General features: G+C 37.9%; 2 protein-coding genes across 2 annotated transcripts; both read right to left on the bottom strand.

The window, feature by feature from the left end:
- Positions 1-6846: 6846 nt before the first annotated feature.
- LOC143613410 (protein NUCLEAR FUSION DEFECTIVE 4-like) lies at positions 6847-9259 on the bottom strand. The gene is made up of 2 exons (XM_077087118.1): positions 8770-9259; positions 6847-7951 (listed from the first exon to the last, which is right to left on the bottom strand). The coding sequence occupies exons 1-2, from the start codon at positions 9223-9225 to the stop codon at positions 6872-6874; spliced, it is 1536 nt and encodes a 511-aa protein (XP_076943233.1). The 5' UTR covers positions 9226-9259; the 3' UTR covers positions 6847-6871.
- An 8258-nt stretch (positions 9260-17517) lies between these two features.
- On the bottom strand, positions 17518-20167 carry LOC143613411 (protein NUCLEAR FUSION DEFECTIVE 4-like). The gene is made up of 3 exons (XM_077087119.1): positions 19715-20167; positions 17680-18616; positions 17518-17645 (listed from the first exon to the last, which is right to left on the bottom strand). Exons 1-3 carry the CDS (start codon positions 20159-20161, stop codon positions 17518-17520), a joined length of 1512 nt encoding a protein of 503 aa, XP_076943234.1. The 5' UTR covers positions 20162-20167.
- Positions 20168-20772: the final 605 nt, after the last annotated feature.

Here is a 20772-nt window from a genome sequence, read left to right as displayed (position 1 = left end):
AAGCTTGCTTAACGCATCCGCAGATTTGTTTTCGCTGCGCTTGACATGTATGACTTTACAATCACTAAAATCACGCATAAGGGTTTTTGCCTGGGCGAGGTACAGGGCTATGGTGTCGTTCACAGCCGTGTATGTTCCATTTATTTGGTTGGCCACCAGCATGGAATCCACATGGGCTTCCAAGTTTTTCACTCCCATCTTACGCGCAATTCTCAAACCGGCCAAGAATGCTTCATATTCGGCTTCGTTATTCGTACTTGGAAAGTCCAGCCGAATAGCGTAAGTATATTCTTGGCCCGCTGGGTTGGTTAATTTTAACCCTGCGCCTGAACCCTCGTTACTGGCTGCTCCATCAGTATAGAGTCGCCAGACATCATTGACGTCCTGTGCTAGGGAGGGTTGAGTCTCCTCCTGGCACTCTTTCTCCCGCGAAGCGGGGACTTCTGCAATAAAATCGGCCAGGACCTGGCCTTTTATGGCTAGTCTTGGCTTGTACTTAATTGCATATTCTCCCAATTCAATTGCCCATTTGGCTAGACGTCCCGATAATTCGGGTTTGCCTAGAACGTTTGAGAGTTTGAAGTTGGTGAGAATGGTGATTGGGTGGCCCTGGAAATATCGTCTTAACCTGCGTGAAGCATGTATAAGTGCTAAGACTAATTTTTCGAGGGTAGAGTACCGGGTTTCTACGTCTGTTAGTACACGGCTAACATAATAGATTGGCATCTGGACGCCCTTTCGTTCTACTAGCAGGACTGCCCCGGTTGCTCTATCTGTTGCGGAAAGGTATAGGATTAACTCCTCTCCCGCTTGTGGTGCTGTAAGTGTTGGGAGTTCGATCAGGCGTGACCGAATCTCCTGAAAAGCTGCTTCCGCTTCTGGTGTCCAGCGGAAGTGCGTTTTCTTCAAGCAGTTTCTCAATGTTGACACGAAAGGAAACGACTTATCTGCATGGTTTGCCAAGAAGCGATTAAGTGCGACTAGTCGTCCATTCAGTGTCTGAGCCTGTTTGATGGTGGTAGGTGATTCCATTTTAACAATGGCTTCGACCTTTTCAGGGTTCGCTCTAAAGCCATCTTTAGTAACAATGACTCCCAAGAACTTCCCTTCTTCCATCCCAAATGAACACTTGCTCGGGTTGAGCTTCATGTTTATCTTTCGGAGCATGTTGAAAGTTTCTTCAATGTCTTTCAACATCGCCTCAGGCTCGAGGCTTTTGATGACCAAATCATCCATATAGACTTCCAAGTTTCTGCCGATTTGGGCATGAAACTCTTTGTCCATTAGTCGTTGGTACGTGGACCCTGCATTCTTAAGTCCGAATAGCATCATTTTATAACAAAATGTACCATCGGGCGTCCGAAATGCGGTTTTGTCCTGGTCATCAATGGCCATGTGGATTTGGTGGTACCCCTTATACGCATCCAAGAAGCATTTAAGGCGGAATGGTGCCAACGAATCCACTTTGAGATCAATTTCTGGTAACGGATAACAATCTTTGGGGCATGCTTTGTTCAAATCTTTGAAATCTATGCACATGCGCCATTGTTTGTCATTCTTCGGTACCATTACGGGATTTGCAACCCATGTTTGATATCTACTAACGCGTACGATGCCTGCGTCAAGGAGTTCCTTGACTTGGGTTCTACACGCGTTAGTTTGTTCAGGCCCCATCACTCTGCGCTTTTGTACGATCGGCGTAACAGCCGGATCGCATTTGAGTTTATGCTCCGCCTTACTTCGGGGTACACCAGTCATGTCAGCTGGTGCCCACGCAAAGATGTCAGCGTTTTTCTGCAGTAAGCGTTTGAGTAAGGTGCGGGTGGGATCAACGATTGTTGGTCCAATGGTAACGGCCTGGTCGGGGTATTTGCCATTGAAGGCCCATTTTTCTGGTTCAGTGATGGTTGGTTTAGCCTTTTTCGGTTTGGGTTTAGATGAAACAGATGCAATGCATACCTGGGGAATGCCAGAGATCATTGCTACACCCTCAGCTGTTGGCCATCCCATCATGCCATGGACTGAAGATACCACGGCGTTGAATCTTGCCATCCCGTCTCTTCCGAATAGGATGTCGTACGTATGATGTGGCTTTTTCATTACGACAAAATCCACGTCTTCTGTGCGTGAATGATTCCCATCAGTAAGAGTAACGGGGAAAGATAGGATACCCAGGGGTGTTTCTGTACTTCCGTCAAACCCTTCCATTGAAGCGTAGACCGTTTCCAAGCGTTCTTTGTCTTCATCATCCAGCTTATCAAAGAACTGTCTGTACATCACTGTCGACGAAGCGCCGTTGTCAGCAAGAGTGCGTGAAGTGATGTAGTGCCCCAGCTGGCTTCTGATGACGATGGGGCCTTCTTTGCTGGGGCCTCCTGGCACTCGCGGGAAGCGCACCTCAGCTTCTTTCCACGCGCATGGTTCTGCCACCCGTCTTTTTCTTCCTCTGACCTTGCCATGAACCATGTTGATGCTGATATCGACGGGCTTTCGTCCGTTACCTCTGTACCGGTTGTCATTCCTTCCTCCCTTCCTGATCGATGCCACAAGATGTGCAAGCCTTCCGTCCTTGACAAATGTCTCAATAATATCCTTCAAGGATGTGCACTCTTCAGTACCATGACCCTTTGTCCCGTGGAAATCACAGGATTTGCTTTGATCCGCATTAGGTTTCTGCCGGATCAATGGGGCTTTAGGCCATGGCAATTTTTCCGTGGCAAATATCTCCGTGACGCTCTTCGTGAGTGGCGTCCACCGGTGTTTTCGGTTTGAAGGGTGTGTGTTGTCCCTTCCGCCAACAAGAGGGCGAGAGCTGGATGAGGTGTCAAAGTTTACCCTTGACTGCCAAATACCTAGCCTCCTCTTTTTGTTCTGCCGGGCGATCCGGACATTGTTCTCTCTGGTCCTCTGCGTGTAGAGGTGTGTACTCTGGGGAAGATCTCTTCCCAGTTGCTTTTCCGTCTCGGCAAAGCGCTTTGCCGCCGTCATGATGGCATCCCAAGTTGATGGCATGCCATCCTTACCCGTCAATGTGCGGATAAGTTCTGGGTATTCGGCGCCTTGGATGAAGGCGGCGCGAACCAGATCTTCACTTATGTTGCCGAGACTAAGCTTTTTGGAGTTGAAGCGAGTGATGAAGTCTAGTAGAGATTCATCCTCCTCTCTCACGCAGTTAAGGATCGTTCACTGCTCTTCAGTGTACTTCCTCTGTTGGCTGAAATGCTGGCTGAACTTGTTCTGAAAGTCCGCCCAGTCATATATGTGGTGGATCGGTAAACGATCGAACCATGCCCTGGCCGCTCCGACCAGAGTCATCTGGAACATGTAGCACCACGTGGGTTCCGTCCAGTTGCTGACGGTAGCCCCCGCAATGAACCTGTTCAAATGGTCGTCTGGGTCGGATAGACCATCGTAAGTGCCAATGTTGGACATTTGTTTGGCAATTCTCGGGGCGATTGCTTCCGCAATGTCCCTTGCGAACTTTGACTTCCCTGCATTTGTAGCAGTTGGTCTAAAGGTTTTGGAAAAGTCACGCGGGTTTCTCTCCACGATTGGTTTAAAGGCTTCCCCAAAATTCCTTTTTGGTTGGACGTCCGTTTCCTTACGCTTCCCTTTCGCCTTATGGCGAGGGTTCGCGTCGGTGTCGGACTCCAACTCGTCGTCTGAGTACTCGCAGTCACTGCTCATATTGAGGTGTTGGCGAGTACTGGCGAATTCGTCAGCCTGTTGAACTGAACGCAAGCGTTCGTCCAATTCGGCTTGGAATTCTCTTTGCCGTGCTTCGGCCCATGCCTTCACTTGATCTAGTGTTTGGCGAGGAACCTTCGTTCGTTTTTCCAGTTGGGTATCGGAGAACCCCAATGGAATATTTACTCCACTTGCCCCGGCTTGGGTAGTCGGGGTAGTGTTCGTAAGGATTGTATAACCGCCGGTGTTTCCCCCAGTTGCTGGGGTTGTTACCGGGGTTTCTTGGTCGGTTACTGGCCTTTGAACCGGAGTAACGTTAACCATTTCTTCAGAAATTGTGAAAAAACTAAAGTAGTTCTAGCTTTTATACACGGATGGCGCCAATGAAGAAACACTAAGTGACCCGGTACAGATTATAGATAATCTGGGGGTTAAGTAATGTTTCCCACGGATGAGGTCTAACTGAGAAGGCTGTTCTTCAGGAGACCTGCAAAACAAACACCGTAAGCTCGTCACTGAGAAGGGGGGAGTTCCTCCTTGTGACCACCCTCCGGCGTGAGAATCAGACTAGGTTGCTCTGAATATAAGTGTATATTAAGAGATTGCTAGATAACTGGATAGCAGATGATCTTACCATTCCAAGATATTGGAGTATTTATAGCCGAAGGTAGGTTTCCAAGAAGGTACAGCCGGCTGAATAGTATTCCTGTTCAATCAGTGGACTATGCACAGGCCATACTGGTTGGTGGGTAGGTTACGGCCAACAGTAACAAAGTCGGCTGCACTATTCCACCAACTGTAGATTATGCACGTCCCACTTACTGTGGATTGTACGCAGGCCATGCTGGTTGGTGAATAGGTTACGGCCAACAGTAACACTATTCCACCAACTGTAGGCCGCGCATGCTCCTCAGTAAGGGTTGGTGAGTAGGCAGCGGCTAATAGTGACAAACAGTACTAGAGGGTGCTCCTCCTCGCCCTGTTGTCGATGAGCTGTCACCCTGTGATTGGCTCATGGGCTGTTCTGGTCAGATCGTCTGTCCTGTCCATACCTTGGTAGGCATGGTACAAAAGATCTTTCAGAATCAGACTGGCTCATTTAGGCGGGATTGTTCCCGCCTTGCTCATTCCTTCATGTGACTACTGAAGTAGCTAGTGTCTTGTGCGTGTAGCCCTGCTGTCTGCGGGTAGCCTTCCCTGATGGCTTATATCCGCAACTGCGGGAACAGGCGGGGTACTTCACCATTGGGAGGCTTTCCCTGCGTGTTCAGCTTGTGTACTGCGCGTAAGATCCTATGAGCATGGTGGGTCCTGCGGGAGCAGATGGCCTTTGCGCAGACGTCCCTGTTCAAGGTGAGTCTTGCGGGACCAACTGGTCTCTGCTGGGACCTACCTCTTCAGAGAGAATTAAAGAGATTGAAGTTAAAGATGGTTGTTAATAGAGAATTAAAAGAGAGAATTAAAGAGATTGAAGTTATGATGCAGGTGGGAGATAAAAGTTAAAGATGCAGGTGGTCTCTGATTTATGAAGGTGGTCTGTGATTTGTGAAGGGTGTAATGGGAATGTTACACCCACTGGGAATCATAATTTTTCAAAACCCTCTTATTTTGTCTTGGCCAAAAGTTAAAAACCATAAGTCCTTATTGTTTGCCAAACACCTTTTACACATTATTAACTTTTTAAAAAGTTAATAAGTTATAAGTTGGTGCAAATAACAAATCCCAAACACCCATATAAAGCCCGGTTGTGGACTTGAACCCCGGGTTTTGGGCCGGTTCATGATTTGAAACTGGTTGGCACTTAAATGGTTGTAAAAGTCCCGTCAAGGCGCTGATTAGTTGCTAGTCGTTACTAGAGGTGTATAAAACTGGGTGTTTTTTTTACAAACCTAACCGGTTTGGTTTAGAAACCGGTTTAAGCATAGAAGTAATCAACCTGATCAAGGCCGGTTTGGGTCAGTTTTAAACCGATTTAACCGGTTTTGAAACTGATTTGATTGTAAAATACCCAAACCACTATACGAACCGGCGGTTTAGTTCGGTTTGAGAACCGTTTTGGTAGAAACAGGTTTTAGATACAGAGCGGTCCGGTTCGGTTTCCGGTTAACCGGTTTTTCTGTACACCTCTAGTCGTTACACTACAGACTAGTTGCTGTTTGATCATTATTTAGTCAAAATCGATACAAATTGAATATCTAAAATATAAAATTTGGTATAGACATGTATTTTTGAAAAATAACATATAAATTTAAATAGGATTAATCGTTAGTCGTTATCCCACCGCTCAGTTAGTGCCTAATGATTTCTACAACCCTGCTTAAAAACATTCTAATGTCTCAAAACTCTAAAACGATATCGATACAAAATGAATATTTAAAATATAAGTGTAATCAAATTCGAACTAGTGTGGATTATTCTCGTTCAAAAGGTTTGGATCCGAACTGGTTTGGGTTTAATAGGCTTTGACTTCGTTGATCAAATTTGAATATAACCGGTTTATCCACCTCTACTTGATGTACGACATGACTCGAAGCTAATGATCAATATTTCAATGGTCAAATAAACATAATTGGTTAGTTATAAATCAAACTTTTATTTTCAATCGTTAGGTTTATATTGGTTATTTAAATGTTATGTAAAGGTTTTACGATTCAAAATTGTATTGTAGTATGTATTAAAGATGCATTTTTGGGGTTTGTGCCAACAACAGTTTTAATATTACTAGATACAAAACAAAACATGATATGACTACTTTGTGGGCTAACGCCCCTCTACAAGTAGGAGTTTAACCTCTTGAAACACCATGTCGTGGGCATTAAAAGGGGCGTCGCGCCTTCAGTGGGGATGCCAGCCCGTTAACTAGCGTTAATAAGCGGGTGAGGTTCATGGAACCTCAATCGATTATCATTTTTTCCATCTCTCTTTTATTTAAGTTTTTAATTAGATGACGATGTGAAAGTTAAAAAGTGAGTTAGTTAAAAATCAGTGCATGCGTAACAGTGAGTAATTATTCTTTTTAGTTAAAACACAACATTTAGCATAATTGAGTGTAGATGATGATGGGTTTGCAAAATTTGGTGCCAATGTCTTGTTTAAGCAAGTCAACCACTTAACAGTAGGTAATATTAAACCAAGAGTAACACTTCATTTATTTTTACACAATACTCTTTACACTTTGATTCAACTACAACCTCCCATCTCTTCTAAGTACAACCTGTTCATAAAACCTTCTTGTCCGAAAAAACAACCCCATAGCAACCATAAACCCTAAAAACGTACTAAACGCCATAATAACAAACGATAACCGAAAACAATGAGTTCCACTACAGTACTCGGTCCCTCCACGAGCCGCTTCCCTATCATAAATATACCCAATCACCCTCACAGAGATAACATACGATCCAATCGGGCCCGCAATCGTAATCGTGTTAAATATCGTCCCAAAATGCAAAACCCCGAAAACCTCAGAAGCTATTGTCGGCATTAGCGACCACTGCGAACCGTAGCAAACACCCACCAAAACCGACCCCACATAAAGAGCTCCGGGCAAACCAGAACCAATCACACAGTGACCAACACTCATAAGCGCCAAAGTGATGGCAATGAAAACGGGCCGGGCCCATTTCTTATTATTAAGAAAGTAGTCCGACACATAGCCCCCACCAAACCGGCCCACAAAGTTCCAGATGCTCCATAACGAGACTAGCGTACTCGTTTCAAACGAGGTGTACCCGAGTGACTCGCCTACTTGGGCTAAGTTGTTTACAGTGGCTAGGCCCGTACCCATACCAGCTAAAGTTGTAACAAACAAACACCAAAAGTTAACCGTGCAAATCGCTTGCAATAGATTCTTATCATGTTCTTGATTACTCGAAACATTATTCAGTAATGGGGTTGTATCTGTATCCGCTTCTTCAAAGTTATGGGTTGACCGTGGTTTGACCGCAATATAGATAGGCGATGCTAGCAGAATAACAAGCAAGAAGAAGATAACCATGTTTGCTGGTAAACTTAAAGTAACTGCTTGCTTTATGATTATTATTGAGAAGAGATATGCTGCGACAATAATGGAAAAGAGCGATAAACCGTTGAGGTTTTTCTTTTCATCGACTTCATTTGTTTCATAGGGTCTCACACTAGACATAAACAGCAACGTGTTTATAAATGGGAGCAACGATAACATCAGAATGTAATGAGTTGGTCCAGCGTTGAAAACTGTTTGATATATTTGAAGCAGTATAGCTCCACTCAAGCCTAGAAAACCCTGTTCAGATAAAGAAAATGTAAGAAACCTAGAAAGTAGAAAGCTCTATGAGAATAATAATCAAACACTTGGTGTACATATCATATTGATTTTTGAGATCAGATGGCTCACACTTAACGTTAACATTCAGCCACATTGTTTGAAGCTTTCAAAGAAAAACTAACAAATATAAAAATGATACAAGTAGGTGCATAAACAAGTCGAGCCCGAGCTCGACTAGGCTCGTTTTGACTTACGAGAGCCCGGCTCACTGAGAACTCTTTTTCTAAATCTTGAACTAGCTCGTGAGTCATTTTCCAAGATCGAGCTCAGTTCATGAGTCGTATTTCAAACGCAGGCTCAGCTCGTGGGTTGTTTTTCAAGCTCGGGCTCAGCTCGTTTATTATTTTATATTAACTTTTATATATGTTTTTAATTATTTTGTTATGTTTTGAGAAACACCTTAAACGAGCCTAAGCTTAGATCGAGCTCATGTAAACGAGCCAACACTAGGATAGAGCTCGGTTTCGCAGTGCGAGATTCATACATAGAAGTTTAAAACACATGGCTACTTAAGGCTCAACGAGCCTAAACGAGCTTCCCATACAAGGCTCGAGCTCAGGCTCCATAACCAAACGAGCTTTGTTTGAGGTTTGGGCTCTGATCGAGCTCGAAAAAAGGTCGACTCGTTTTGACCTTTTTATGTATCTAATCACAAGAATCTCGCGAGCAGCTCATTCGCACCCCTAGCTACAATTATTAACTTAAAAAAGCAATTTCTTTAACCAAAAAGTTCTCTGAGTCAATTAATCAAACACTTGGTGTGCATAAACACAAACCTTCATAATGCCAACAATGGTACCACTATGATTAGTAAAATTAATAACCCCAGTAACCACATTCCCAGTATTCAAAAACGTGACTCCATGAGCAGTCAACAACATAAACAAACACATAACAATCACCGGCGGCCTATTAATCAAACCAACAACCGAACCCCACATCAAAAAGTAACCCACAAAGCACTGAACCGAACCAATCAGCAGAACCACCCACGGGCCACCAAAAGCAATGGAACTTGACGGGTGTGCAACCGCTGTGTAGGTTAGACCAGACAGAACACCAAAGTTTGCACCGATGTCTTTGAATACTGAGACTGTGTCCAGAGTTGACTGGTCGTAGCGTTGACTTGATTTGAGAGATGAAGAGTAGAATGAGAAGGTGTAGAGTGAGCCGCTGGTGCATTGGATCCAGATGCTGGCTACTGTTGACATCCATTTGTTCTTCACCGCCATGGTAGAAGATAACTGTTCTCAACATGATTCATTTCTTTGTGTTATGTGATTTGGTTCGGTTCGGTTAATAGCCTTGACTAGATTAACCGTTCGGTTTTTGGTTAATCAGTTCGGTTGGTTAATACCAAATTCAAATTTTTGGTTAAAACTTTACTTAGAAATACATAAAATGGATATATAAATATGTACGATGGCGGTATAAATACACAAAAATGGTGATATGAAACATTAAATATAGCATAATAATAAAAATTATATGAAGATATGAGTTGTTCGGTTTGATTCATTTCGGTTAACCGATGGTAAAAAAATTTAAATAAATGATAAGTGTTCATTGGTTAATTCGACTAATTTCATATTGGTTTCGTTGGTTTTTGGTTAGGTTAACAATTTGGTTATTGTTCACCCCTATTGTGCGGCGAGTTCCTTCGATTTGTGGTGAAAGATTCGGTTATTGTTCGCCCATATTGTGTGGTGAGTACCTTTGATTTGTGTTGGTGAGTCGACATGAATTTGGTTGGTATTAATTATGTTCGTTACGGTACCGGCAGTAAACCCAACAAATAAATTTCTCAAATTAACATATAAAAAATTAAAATTAGGGTTTTGTTGTTGAAAACTGATCGAGAAGACAACTGACCAAAAGTATTGATTTACGATTCGTCAATTTCAAAATCATTACAAACGAGCGATCGATTTTAGTGTTCTTAACTGGCCATGGATTTCAAGCGGTTAGTGGTGTACCGGTGTTTCAATTCAAATGAGCAAAGGTCCAAATTTTAAAACGACGTTTATTCAATCGGTAAAACTCGCATGTTGGTATAACTCGAGTGTTAACTCAAAGTTTAAATTCGGGCGTTGGTAAAGCTCAAGCGTTACAACGACGTGTCAACGTGAATTCAATCATTATCAGATATGTTCGTTAATGTATAAATAACATTTAAAAAATACACATAATTTGTAATGCGTGATCTTATAGAATGTTACAAACTAGGTGACTAACTCGGCGCGTTGCGCCGGGCTGGTGTTGTTTGGCAGTTATACATAGTGAATGTAGTTTTCGTGTATGTGTGTTCCAGCAGCGAGTCAATACGAATTCGGTCGGTATCGGGTTACGTAACTTAAACTAAACAAAAAAAATTAATTTGGTCGTTGAAACACCATATTTAAAACGCCGTTTATTTGGTCGCTGAAACACGGACGTTGCGGCATCGAATTGACGCGAATTCGATGGGTATCGAATAGGTTTGTTAAGTCAGTGAATTCAAAGAATGGAAAACAAACAAAAACAAGACATAAAAAACATAAAAAGAAACCAAGGAAAAACATAAAAAGAAACTAAGGAAAACATAAAAACATAAAAGGAATATATGAAATAAACATATTTAAACAAAAAAACAAATAAGAAAAGACAGAAAAAACATAAAAAGAATTCAAGGAATATATTCAAAGAATGGAGAACAGTTATCTTTAAAAATTTGCTTTAGATATACCTTGAACCTACATAAACTTTTGTTTAATTTTCTTAACTTTAATAAACTCATCAACAATCAACATGTCAAGAGGTCACAATTGATTACATGTCAAAATGATTAAGATAAAAATAAAACTAAACTAATAAAATAATTACAAAAAAACTTTTGTGGCATCAAACCTTTCAATTATACTAATTAGATAATGATCCGATGATGTAATAAATGACATGTAGGTTATTTTTTCGTAAAATGTTGTTAAATTAAAATATATTTAATATATGTCTTTGCTTTAGAGCATTCCCAATGGGTTCTTCATATCCATCTTCATTTCTAAAATTTAGAAAAAAAAATCTAAATAATCATTCCAACCCATTCTCTATCTCCAAACTTCATTTATAAATTTTAGTAAAATGATATAGGAAGCATTAAAATTTAGAGTGTTGTCACAATACTCTATTTCCAACTACCCTTCTATAAATATATATTATAAATCATTTTATATTGAAAATGATAATAAGACAAAAGAATATAGAGATGGTAATGGAGAATGGGTTTGGAAAAGGTTATTAGAAAATGATGTATAAATTAAAGAAATTATATTTTTTAGTTAAATAGATGGAGATAGAGAACCCATTGAAAATACTCTTAGACTGCAAATTTTACGTTTCAAAAAAAGAATGTACAATTATCACTAATTCACTTCTATGATTCATATATGCAAGTAAGCATACAATCATCGCTTTTTCATCAATGGCTTCCTTTACAATCATGGCTTCTTCTCGCTAGAGTCGGGCTGTAGTCGATGCATCTCCAACAACCTCTGATGGTCAAATTTTTTACCAAGATTATATACCCATGTCCCATTATGTCTTTTTTTCTTTTAAGCTTAAAAGATTTCATACTGATTTGTACGTTTAATCTCTACGAAATAGAGCTCGAAACGAGCCGACCCCAAACTCAAACCTAGTCCATGGATAAGTTCATGTTTGGTTTGGCTCATATATAAAACCAATAAAAAAGAGAGTTACAGACTCACTTGCACTGTTTACACACGTTGGTAGCTTTCTACGCGTTCCATGAACATCCAAGGACAATAATAATAATAATAATAATAATAATAATAATAATAATAATAATAATAATAATAATAATAATAAAATTTGATACTCCAATAACCATTCTTTGCACGCCCCAACAAGACATGCTCTTGGTTGGAGAGGGAAATTTTGGGTTTGGACACAACTTAGTGTAATATTTCGGGTTTTCATTTTTATATTCTTGTAATTATACCCGACCTGTTTAAGGGTTCGGGTCACTCATTTAATAAAACCGACACATTTATTGAGTATTTTTTATTGTTTTAGTTTTATTATTTAATAGTTTAAATATTCAAACTTACAAGAACTTGACAATTTCCACCCAAACTCAAACTATAACCCATTCTCGTTCCATCTATAAACTCTGGGGACCTAATATGTAAATTCTGGTATTAAAATAATATTTTAAAATAACCCTAACCCACCCCCTAGTCCGACCAGCCGATCCAAACCCCAAAAACCCGACCCGCGCCCCCCATTGTCTTCAAAACTTTCAATTCCCGCTCAATTGATCAAATCGAATATGGAATATAGCATATTCGGTCGTATAATCCATTAACCGACATCCAATTTTAGTAAACACGCGTTAATTCGTTCATAGTTTGATCAATTAACCATTTTATACCAAAACAAACCCTAATTTGTGATCTTATATAATACACTCGTTACGAATCAATTAAACTTGCAGAAACCACCTCCTCATCGTCTATAATAATTCCCCTAAGCTCAATTCCGTTTTAAATCCCAACCCGTCACCTAACTCAACCCCTTTTTGGCCGCAACTAGTTCGATCTATCTCACCATCTTAACCACTGTTATAATTCAATTAAAAGGTACGGCTAGAATCGAGTTTTGTCATAGATCAAAAGCCCTAACCTTGTTTGATCGAACATGGATCAGATTACCCAATTGGATAATCTAGGGTTCTTATGCTCTTTTAATTGTATTCTTATGTTTTCGTTTCTGTTATGTTAATTAACAAATGGATAATCTAGCTCAGTTGGTTGGTCCGCGGGTTTGAACCCGACCCAGCCCGTTTTTAACATTTTTTTTCTTCTTTTCTTCTTTCTTTGTTACTTTATTTCTTTTAACATTTATTTTTAAATATCGACTCAACTAAACATTAGAAACCAAGACTTTGAGCCATTTTTCCGTCATCTTAAAACCGGTTTTGTTAACTTTTATTATTACTATTAATATTTATTATTACAAGTATTATTAATATCACTATTATTACTTATAAATTATTATCATTATTATCACAATTATTATTATTATTTTTAATTTAAGATAACGACAACAACATTAACATTAATAAATATCCTTATAATTAACTAAAATATACCTAATAATATTTTAATCTTACACAACCTTATCGAATCTTAAACCCGTCATAAATCTTAGTATTTCGCTATGATTTTATCTAATTCTTATTATCATTAACAACTAGGAATATTTGTCTGTGAACCTAGAGGAGTTTGATCGCTTTCATCCTAGTTATTTTTCTTATTCTCTCTCCCCACTTAGTCCACTCATTAAACATAAGTAAATTCACATCCCCATTATTTTACAGCTTTACAATTGGGGGCGTTATGCGTTCAAAATCAATCTGTTGTTTTCACTACAATTCCGTTATATGCATAACTGAAATTGCTCGATTAGTTGTTATGTGCGAATATGACTATGTGTTTATTTATGTTGGTTGGTACCTCATCCTCATCCTCATTAGCATGATCATACGCCGTCGAAGTAAACTGTTATCAATGCGATTCGGTTGAAAAGACAACTTTTATTTATTGTTTACTAGTTGTAGTAATTTACGATTATTGCATGGTATTGTCATTTTATTATATTATATACTTGAAACTGTGGTTTACTTGCTCAACTTTATGTTGACAAAAATATATATTTTCACGCATAACGCATGTAGCTTTATCGGATGAATCAAGTATTGGAAGTTAGATGAGACCTTAGGTTGCTTGATGAATGAAGAACACTTTTAATTTAAGTTATTTATGTTTCGAATATTTAAATGTAACGGTATTTCTTTTGAGACAATGTTTGTGTTTTTAAATCTTGATATATGAAAGAATAATTTAGATATTGACATGTGTATTTTACTTAGTGTCTTCTGAGCTATGATACAATCAATGTCGCGCCCCGGCATGTTCCGCCGTAGGTAGGGATGTGACACTTAGCGTACAAGCCAAAAGACGACTCAAAGATTATAGCTCCTGGTTTCAATCCCGAAAATAAGAGGGTGTTCGGAATTCCTTTTTTTACCTTCTTATAGCTTATAATTTATAGGTTATAACTTATAAGGTGTTTGAGAAAATTAGGTTTTGTGAGTGCATAAGTCATAAGTTACAGCTTTGTAACTTATAACTTATATAAATCAAAAGGAGGTAAAATAAGGAATCTTAAACACCCCTAAGTATCAATTTTTTTCATGTTAAAGATTTTAATATACACTTAACCAGTGCCCACCCTTTAATTTATATGCGTTGTTATTGTCCTATATAAGTGTAACTTTACTTTTTTTACTTTAGTAGGTATGCAGATATGAAAACCCATATTCAGTGACCACATAATATAGTATGCATATATATTTATTTTTGGTGATATGAAAAGTGAAACCACAAGAGCTTTTAAGTGAATGTAAATGGGTATGTGGGAGTGTGGGAGGAACCTCAGGAATTATTGTGAAAGGAGTGGTTGTTAAGAACAATAAATAAACACTCTGTTAAAACAAAATATAAAAAAAACATTATGCTAAAATACAATCCTAAAACAAAATAGGTACAACACAATTTGTGTCACAATTTATAAAACATAATAACAAAAACCTATAACACAATCTATAAAAACTCACTAGTATGTTTTAAAATTTTTATATAGCAATATGGTACTCGTATTAAAGAAAACAAAATGCTTGTTATTATGGAGAATTTTTTTATTATAAAAGATGTCGTATAAACAATTATGTACATTTTAAAATGATTGAAGAATTTGACATATGCATTGCATGTAAAAGAGAAAGTTAACAAATTCTTGTAATTATTTTTTGTGCCCTTTTTCTTTGTGTGACACCCGTCAAATTTGGTCAATGATCGTACAATTTTCTTTAGGCTTAATTAAGTATACACATGTTAAAAGTATTACTCTCTCCGTCCCATTTTAAATATTCATTTTTTCATTTTTGGTTGTCCCAATTTAAATGTCATTTCTATACATATAAATTCAATTTTTAATTGTGCCCTTACTATTAAATGTCATTTTTTTGCCAAGGAAGAAAAATGGTTTTTAGCCATAATAACTTAAAGGACATTATTGTCATTTTACAGCTCATAAAATAAAATAATCAAACATTTTTAATTTATGTGTTTTGGGTCCCATGACATTTAAAATGGGACGGGGGAAGCTTGATGTATGCAATGGTTTTTATTTGATTAGTTTAATTATAAAAATAAATTGAAGATATGTTGATGTGAGGTATTATTGGATTAGAGATGTTACTATATGCATGGTGTTCCATATGCATCAGCAAATGGAAGCTTGATGTATGCAATGGTGTGTACACGACCTGATATTGCACATGCAGTAGGTGTTGTTAGTCGGTTCTTGTCAAATCCGGGTAAGAAGCATTGGGAAACAGTTAAGTGGATCCTTAGATATCTACGGGGTACTTTCAAATTGGGTATAACATTTGGAAATGGGGATCCGATGCTTGTTGGTTACACGGATTCTGATATGGTAGGAAATAGGGACCACGTGAAACCCACTTCTGGATATTTGATGTTATTTGCAGGGGGAGCCATGTCATGGCAGTTAAGACTGCAAAAGTGTGTTGCTTTGTCTAATACCGATGCAGAGTATATGGCAGCAACAGAAGCATGCAAAGATTTATTGTGGATGAAAATATTTAGGCAAGAGCTGGGCTTTATGCAACACCGCTACATGGTTCTTTGTGATAATCAAAGTGCAATTCATCTTGCACAGAACTCTATGTATCATAAGAGAACAAAACATATTGATGTGAGGTATTATTGGATTAGAGATGTTACTGAAGACAAGTTGTTTGAACTTGATAAAGTTCATATTGATGATAATTGTTCCGATATGTTAACCAAAGCTTTGGCAAGGGAGAAACTAAAGATATGATGTTCGCTCGCCGGAGTGGTGAGTTCTTTTTCATAGACAAGAATTGGGAGATTTGTTAGGGTATTTTTTTTATCCATGAGAAAGCCCAACAAATATTATCCTATATGGGTTATTCCTATTAATATTATTTAGTAATAAATGAAAAAGAAAAAAAACAATAATTATTATTTTTGTTTGTCATCCGTATGGCAAAAGAAAATAAGGGGTGATGTTTTTTTATTGGGCCGTGACCCACATAGCCACAAGATTCTATTTGTTTTGGCCTTTACGTAGAGGACAAGAAACAATAACATATAAAAAGGTTTTTGGTTTGTGATCATTTATTCAGCCGAAAAACACAAACAAAAGTCTTGGGGTTTTTCTTCTTTTGTCGACACAACAAGTCAAGAACAATTTTTGGTTGCTTCATTATTTTGGTGTTTTGTCAAGAGCTAAGAGACGTTCTAGAGACCGAGTATTTTCTCGTTAGTGTTATCTCTTACTCGTATTCTTTTAGTTTGATTCCATATACTTGAAGATTGTCTGTTCCAAATATATGATGATTTGTGTATGCCTCTAGTTTTATCTAAAGAAGACTTTGTATTATTGTTATTGGTGATAGTGGATTTGAAGCGGTTCTAGTAGTCTCGTGGTTTTTACTCTCGCCTTGAGAGGTTTTCCACGCTAAAATTATTGTGTCCTTTTACTTTTAAATTACCCTATTTTTTAGCATCCTCATTAGTTCATTCGGGTCGGGATATATTTTGCCAAACGAAGATTAATTCTGCAATTTTTGTATACCATTCGTGACTAAGTAATTGTTTTTCCCAACACTTTCAAACGTTGTTAAAAAAATATGAAAATGAGTACTTCAACGAATAAATTGTTCATGTTTGTTACCATTTATTTATATCCACCCACTTATAACAGTAAACGGACCTAAAAGTTGAACAAAAGTGAACACAAACAAGCCATACAAACAAGTATGAATATATACATACATGTATATTTGGATATAATCGAACCTTAATGAATAGATTAACAAAGATAAAATCAATAAATACCACCACTGTAATATCCGTTCATATAATTAACCGAAAGTGTATATATACAACACACGTTTAACTAGGAATCGTTACACAAGTGATAATTACACCACGGTTTAGAACACGAACTGCAACAACTATTTATTGCTTCTAGTCAACCAGAACCAAAACAGAAACAAAAACAAAAACAAATTCCTTTGATCAACAATCTATTGATTGCAATTGACAAAGAATAAACCAACGAATAGTTATGTTTTATTGATAACAGACAAACTAAAAACTCAATAATACATCGATGATAGGTGTATACCCATCAGTTATAATTCTACTATATATCAAATACACAATTTGACCTAAACACAAATAGGATTAAAAATAGATAAGACTAACTTATTGAGATAAGACTAACTTAGCAATTATATAATAAACTAATTATTATTTAAAATCTCCTCCAAACCACCCCATGGGATTTACTGAACCGCACTTAATGAAATAATACTGCAACGCTTAATACGCTTATCCCCTCGTGTGTCGCTACCCCTTTAACAACTTCAACCATTTTTTAGCATAAAAACCCTTTGTCCTAAGAAACAACACGAACGAAACAACCACCCCGACAACACAAACCCCACCAAATATGAAGTATGAAAGCATAAAACAATGTATCCCATATGAAGTATGAAAGCATAAAACAATGTATCCCGTGGCACGACCCCCCTCTTGCTTGCTTGTCGTAAATGTTACCTATTACTTGCACGGAAAGTATGTACGAACCAATAGGGTTCGCAGTGGCAATAGTGTTGAAAATAGTCCCCATATGTTTCACCCCAAATATTTCCGAACTAATTGTAGGCATTAAAGACCATTGTGACCCGTAACAAAAACCTACAATCAATGTCCCAATGTACAAATTCCCACTCGAGCCGATTATTAAGTAGCCGATAGTCATTCCTAATTGCGTGAATGAAATAAACAACGGTCTCCCCCATCCGTATTTATGCAAGTAATAATCCGACACATATCCTCCACCAAACCGACCAATAAAGTTCCATATACTCCATACAGAAATCATTGCTTGAATCTCAACCGTTGAGTAATCAAGCGACTCGCCTATTTGAGTTATGTTGTTGATGGTTGCTAACCCTGACCCTAATGCGCAAACCATGGCTAGGAACAATAACCAAAAGTTGATGGTACACATAGCTTGAATTAGATTCATTTCAACCGAGGCTACAGGTGCAGCCTCAGGAGATGTGATCAATGGAGTCGTGGCAGGGGGTGGTGGTGGTGGTTTGTTTGTTTGAGCGGTGACGACGATTTGTAGAGGGGATATTATTATGAGCAAAAGAATGGTGGTTGTGAGGATGTGAACCCATGATGGGAATGTGAAAATGTTTTGTAAGATGATTATAATCATTAGATATGCGGCTATGCTTAGTGAGATTAGCGAGATGCGGTTCAAATGAGGTTTGTCGTTGGTCGTGTTTGAAGGGTTTGCATGCACTAAAGACATTAGTGTGAGAGGTACGACTGTTGGAAATATAGCAAGCATTAGTACGAAGGTGGTTGGTTTGCCGTCGAATAGCGTTTGGTAGATTTGTATTAGTATTGCTCCACTTAGCCCCAGAAATCCCTGCAATTAGTTAAAAATTCAATGTAAATAGTTTTATACAAAAATGATTCGATAGTTAGTAACTCCTGCTTAGATTAGCTAAGGGTGTCCTTAGTTGGACCCTTAGCTAAACATATGAGACCATGGCACGAAAAACCAAATGTGAAACGATATACACTAGGTATACATTAGGCTTCTAATGGAGTTACATGCCCATAAGTATCGAGTTTTGCATCAAAAAGCAAGATCATGTAGTTGTTGTCAAACTTGAATTCTGACTTCCGTCATTTAGAGCTCCAATTTTAGTGTTATGATTTTCTTCCAACTTTAACAAATTTTTCATCATTCTATTTTTAGTATAAAGACGTGTGTTTAATTTTACATGCTTATTTTGAAAGAAGAGATCAAGGGCCTTAGAGCATTCCCATTCAATTCACAATCTCTAAATCCAAAAGTACACGAAAAACACTACATTATTTTTTTTTTAATTAAATAATACTTTTCTATAACTTTATCATTTGTATCCATTCTCTCTCTTTCACTCACAACTTTCAACAAATATTAAAAAAATATAGGAGTGGACAGTATCTTTTCAAATATTCAGAAAAATCACTGTATTTTTATCTCATCTACTCACAACACTCTAAATCAATTCCTAAATTATAAAAATTTCACTCATCAAATTTGATGGTTTAAATTTGAATGCTTTTATAGACTCTGACATAAGAGATAAGACCAAAAGTAAACAAACAATTAGAGGTGTTTGGGTGAACTTCTATAAGTTGCTTATTTATTATTTGTTTATTGAAAAACAAAAAAGTGTTTAATAAAGATTCTTAAAAGTCAAAAAGCTTCAAACGTGAGTTTTTCAAAAGTGACTTTTATTCTTACAAAACAAAAGGCAAATTAGCAATTATTAAAGCTTACCCAAACACCCCTGAAGGGGCTATAGACTCAACATAGAGAACCCCACAAACTTTAAACAGATATAAATAATGACGGTCCCAATGTACTATACGTGCATTGAATTTGTACTATGAATATCGTGTTACTATAACTAACCATGCATTTTCTTTTTATACAATACCAAAGATCCAATCATATGAAAGAACAGCTTACCCTCGTAATCCCAACACTAGTTCCACCATAATTTGGGAAATTCCGAACAGCCACAACAACGTTCGCAGTATTAGAAAACGTCTGCGCGTGCGCTGCCAGGAACATAAACAAGCACATAACCAACACATGAGGCCTATTAATAACTCCAGTAATAGACAACCACATAAGAAAATACCTAACAAAACACTGAACTGCTCCAACCAAGGAAACCAACGAGAGTCCGAACCCGCGATGGTTATGATCCGTAACAATATCACAGAGTAAACCCGATAAAACCCCGATATTGGCACCGATGTCTTTGAACACGGATACGGTGTCTAGAGTAGATTGATCGTAACCTTGACTCGATTTGAGGACGGTCGAGTAGATACCGAAGGTAGACGAGGCTCCGGAGCTGCACTGGATCCATATGCAGGCTACTGTGGCTAACCACTTGCTCTTCTCCATTGTTATTAAGTTTGGAAATGGAAAACAACGTTGTTTTAGAGGCCAGGGGGGGACAGCGGCTTGGCCATGGGGCCTATATTTATTTCATATGACTAAGATGCAGTCATGTCATTAATACAAAGGGCGTGAAATTTGTAATATAAATATATTAGGTTATAAACCCGTGTACTACATGGGTTTAGGTACAAAACATTTTAAAATAAGAATAATAATTTATAATAAAAACATACAGCCTATATTTAACATGTTTCATTAACAATCACACATTAATCTCACTTGAGTACATTTCACTTAAGTATGCATGTACTTTTAAGCACTCATTTTAAGACCTAAAAGTAGTAGCAAATTTTAAGTGTAATCGAATCATCTAACACTCGTTTAAGTATATATATTAAAGTCTACCTATAAATATCATTTGAATATAGACAATTGTCCGTACTCAAACGGGCTTGGCCCTATAAGTTCTTAAAAATTAATTAATTGGATTGTACATTTTCTTTTATTATAATTGCCTCCATTAATATTTCAATAAAAGCAATGGGTTACTTATGGGTGAGACATAGATCTAAAACGGAGGCGATCACGTGAGAAAAGTAGCGAACTTTCAATGT

The sequence above is a fragment of the Bidens hawaiensis genome, unplaced genomic scaffold, assembly GCF_021521415.1.
Source record: "Bidens hawaiensis isolate Kalapana, Puna unplaced genomic scaffold, B.hawaiensis_p1.1 tig00037310_1, whole genome shotgun sequence".
NCBI lineage: Eukaryota > Viridiplantae > Streptophyta > Magnoliopsida > Asterales > Asteraceae > Bidens > Bidens hawaiensis.
The sequence above is the reverse complement of the archived record's forward strand: the minus strand, read 5'-3'. Positions and strand labels throughout refer to the sequence as shown.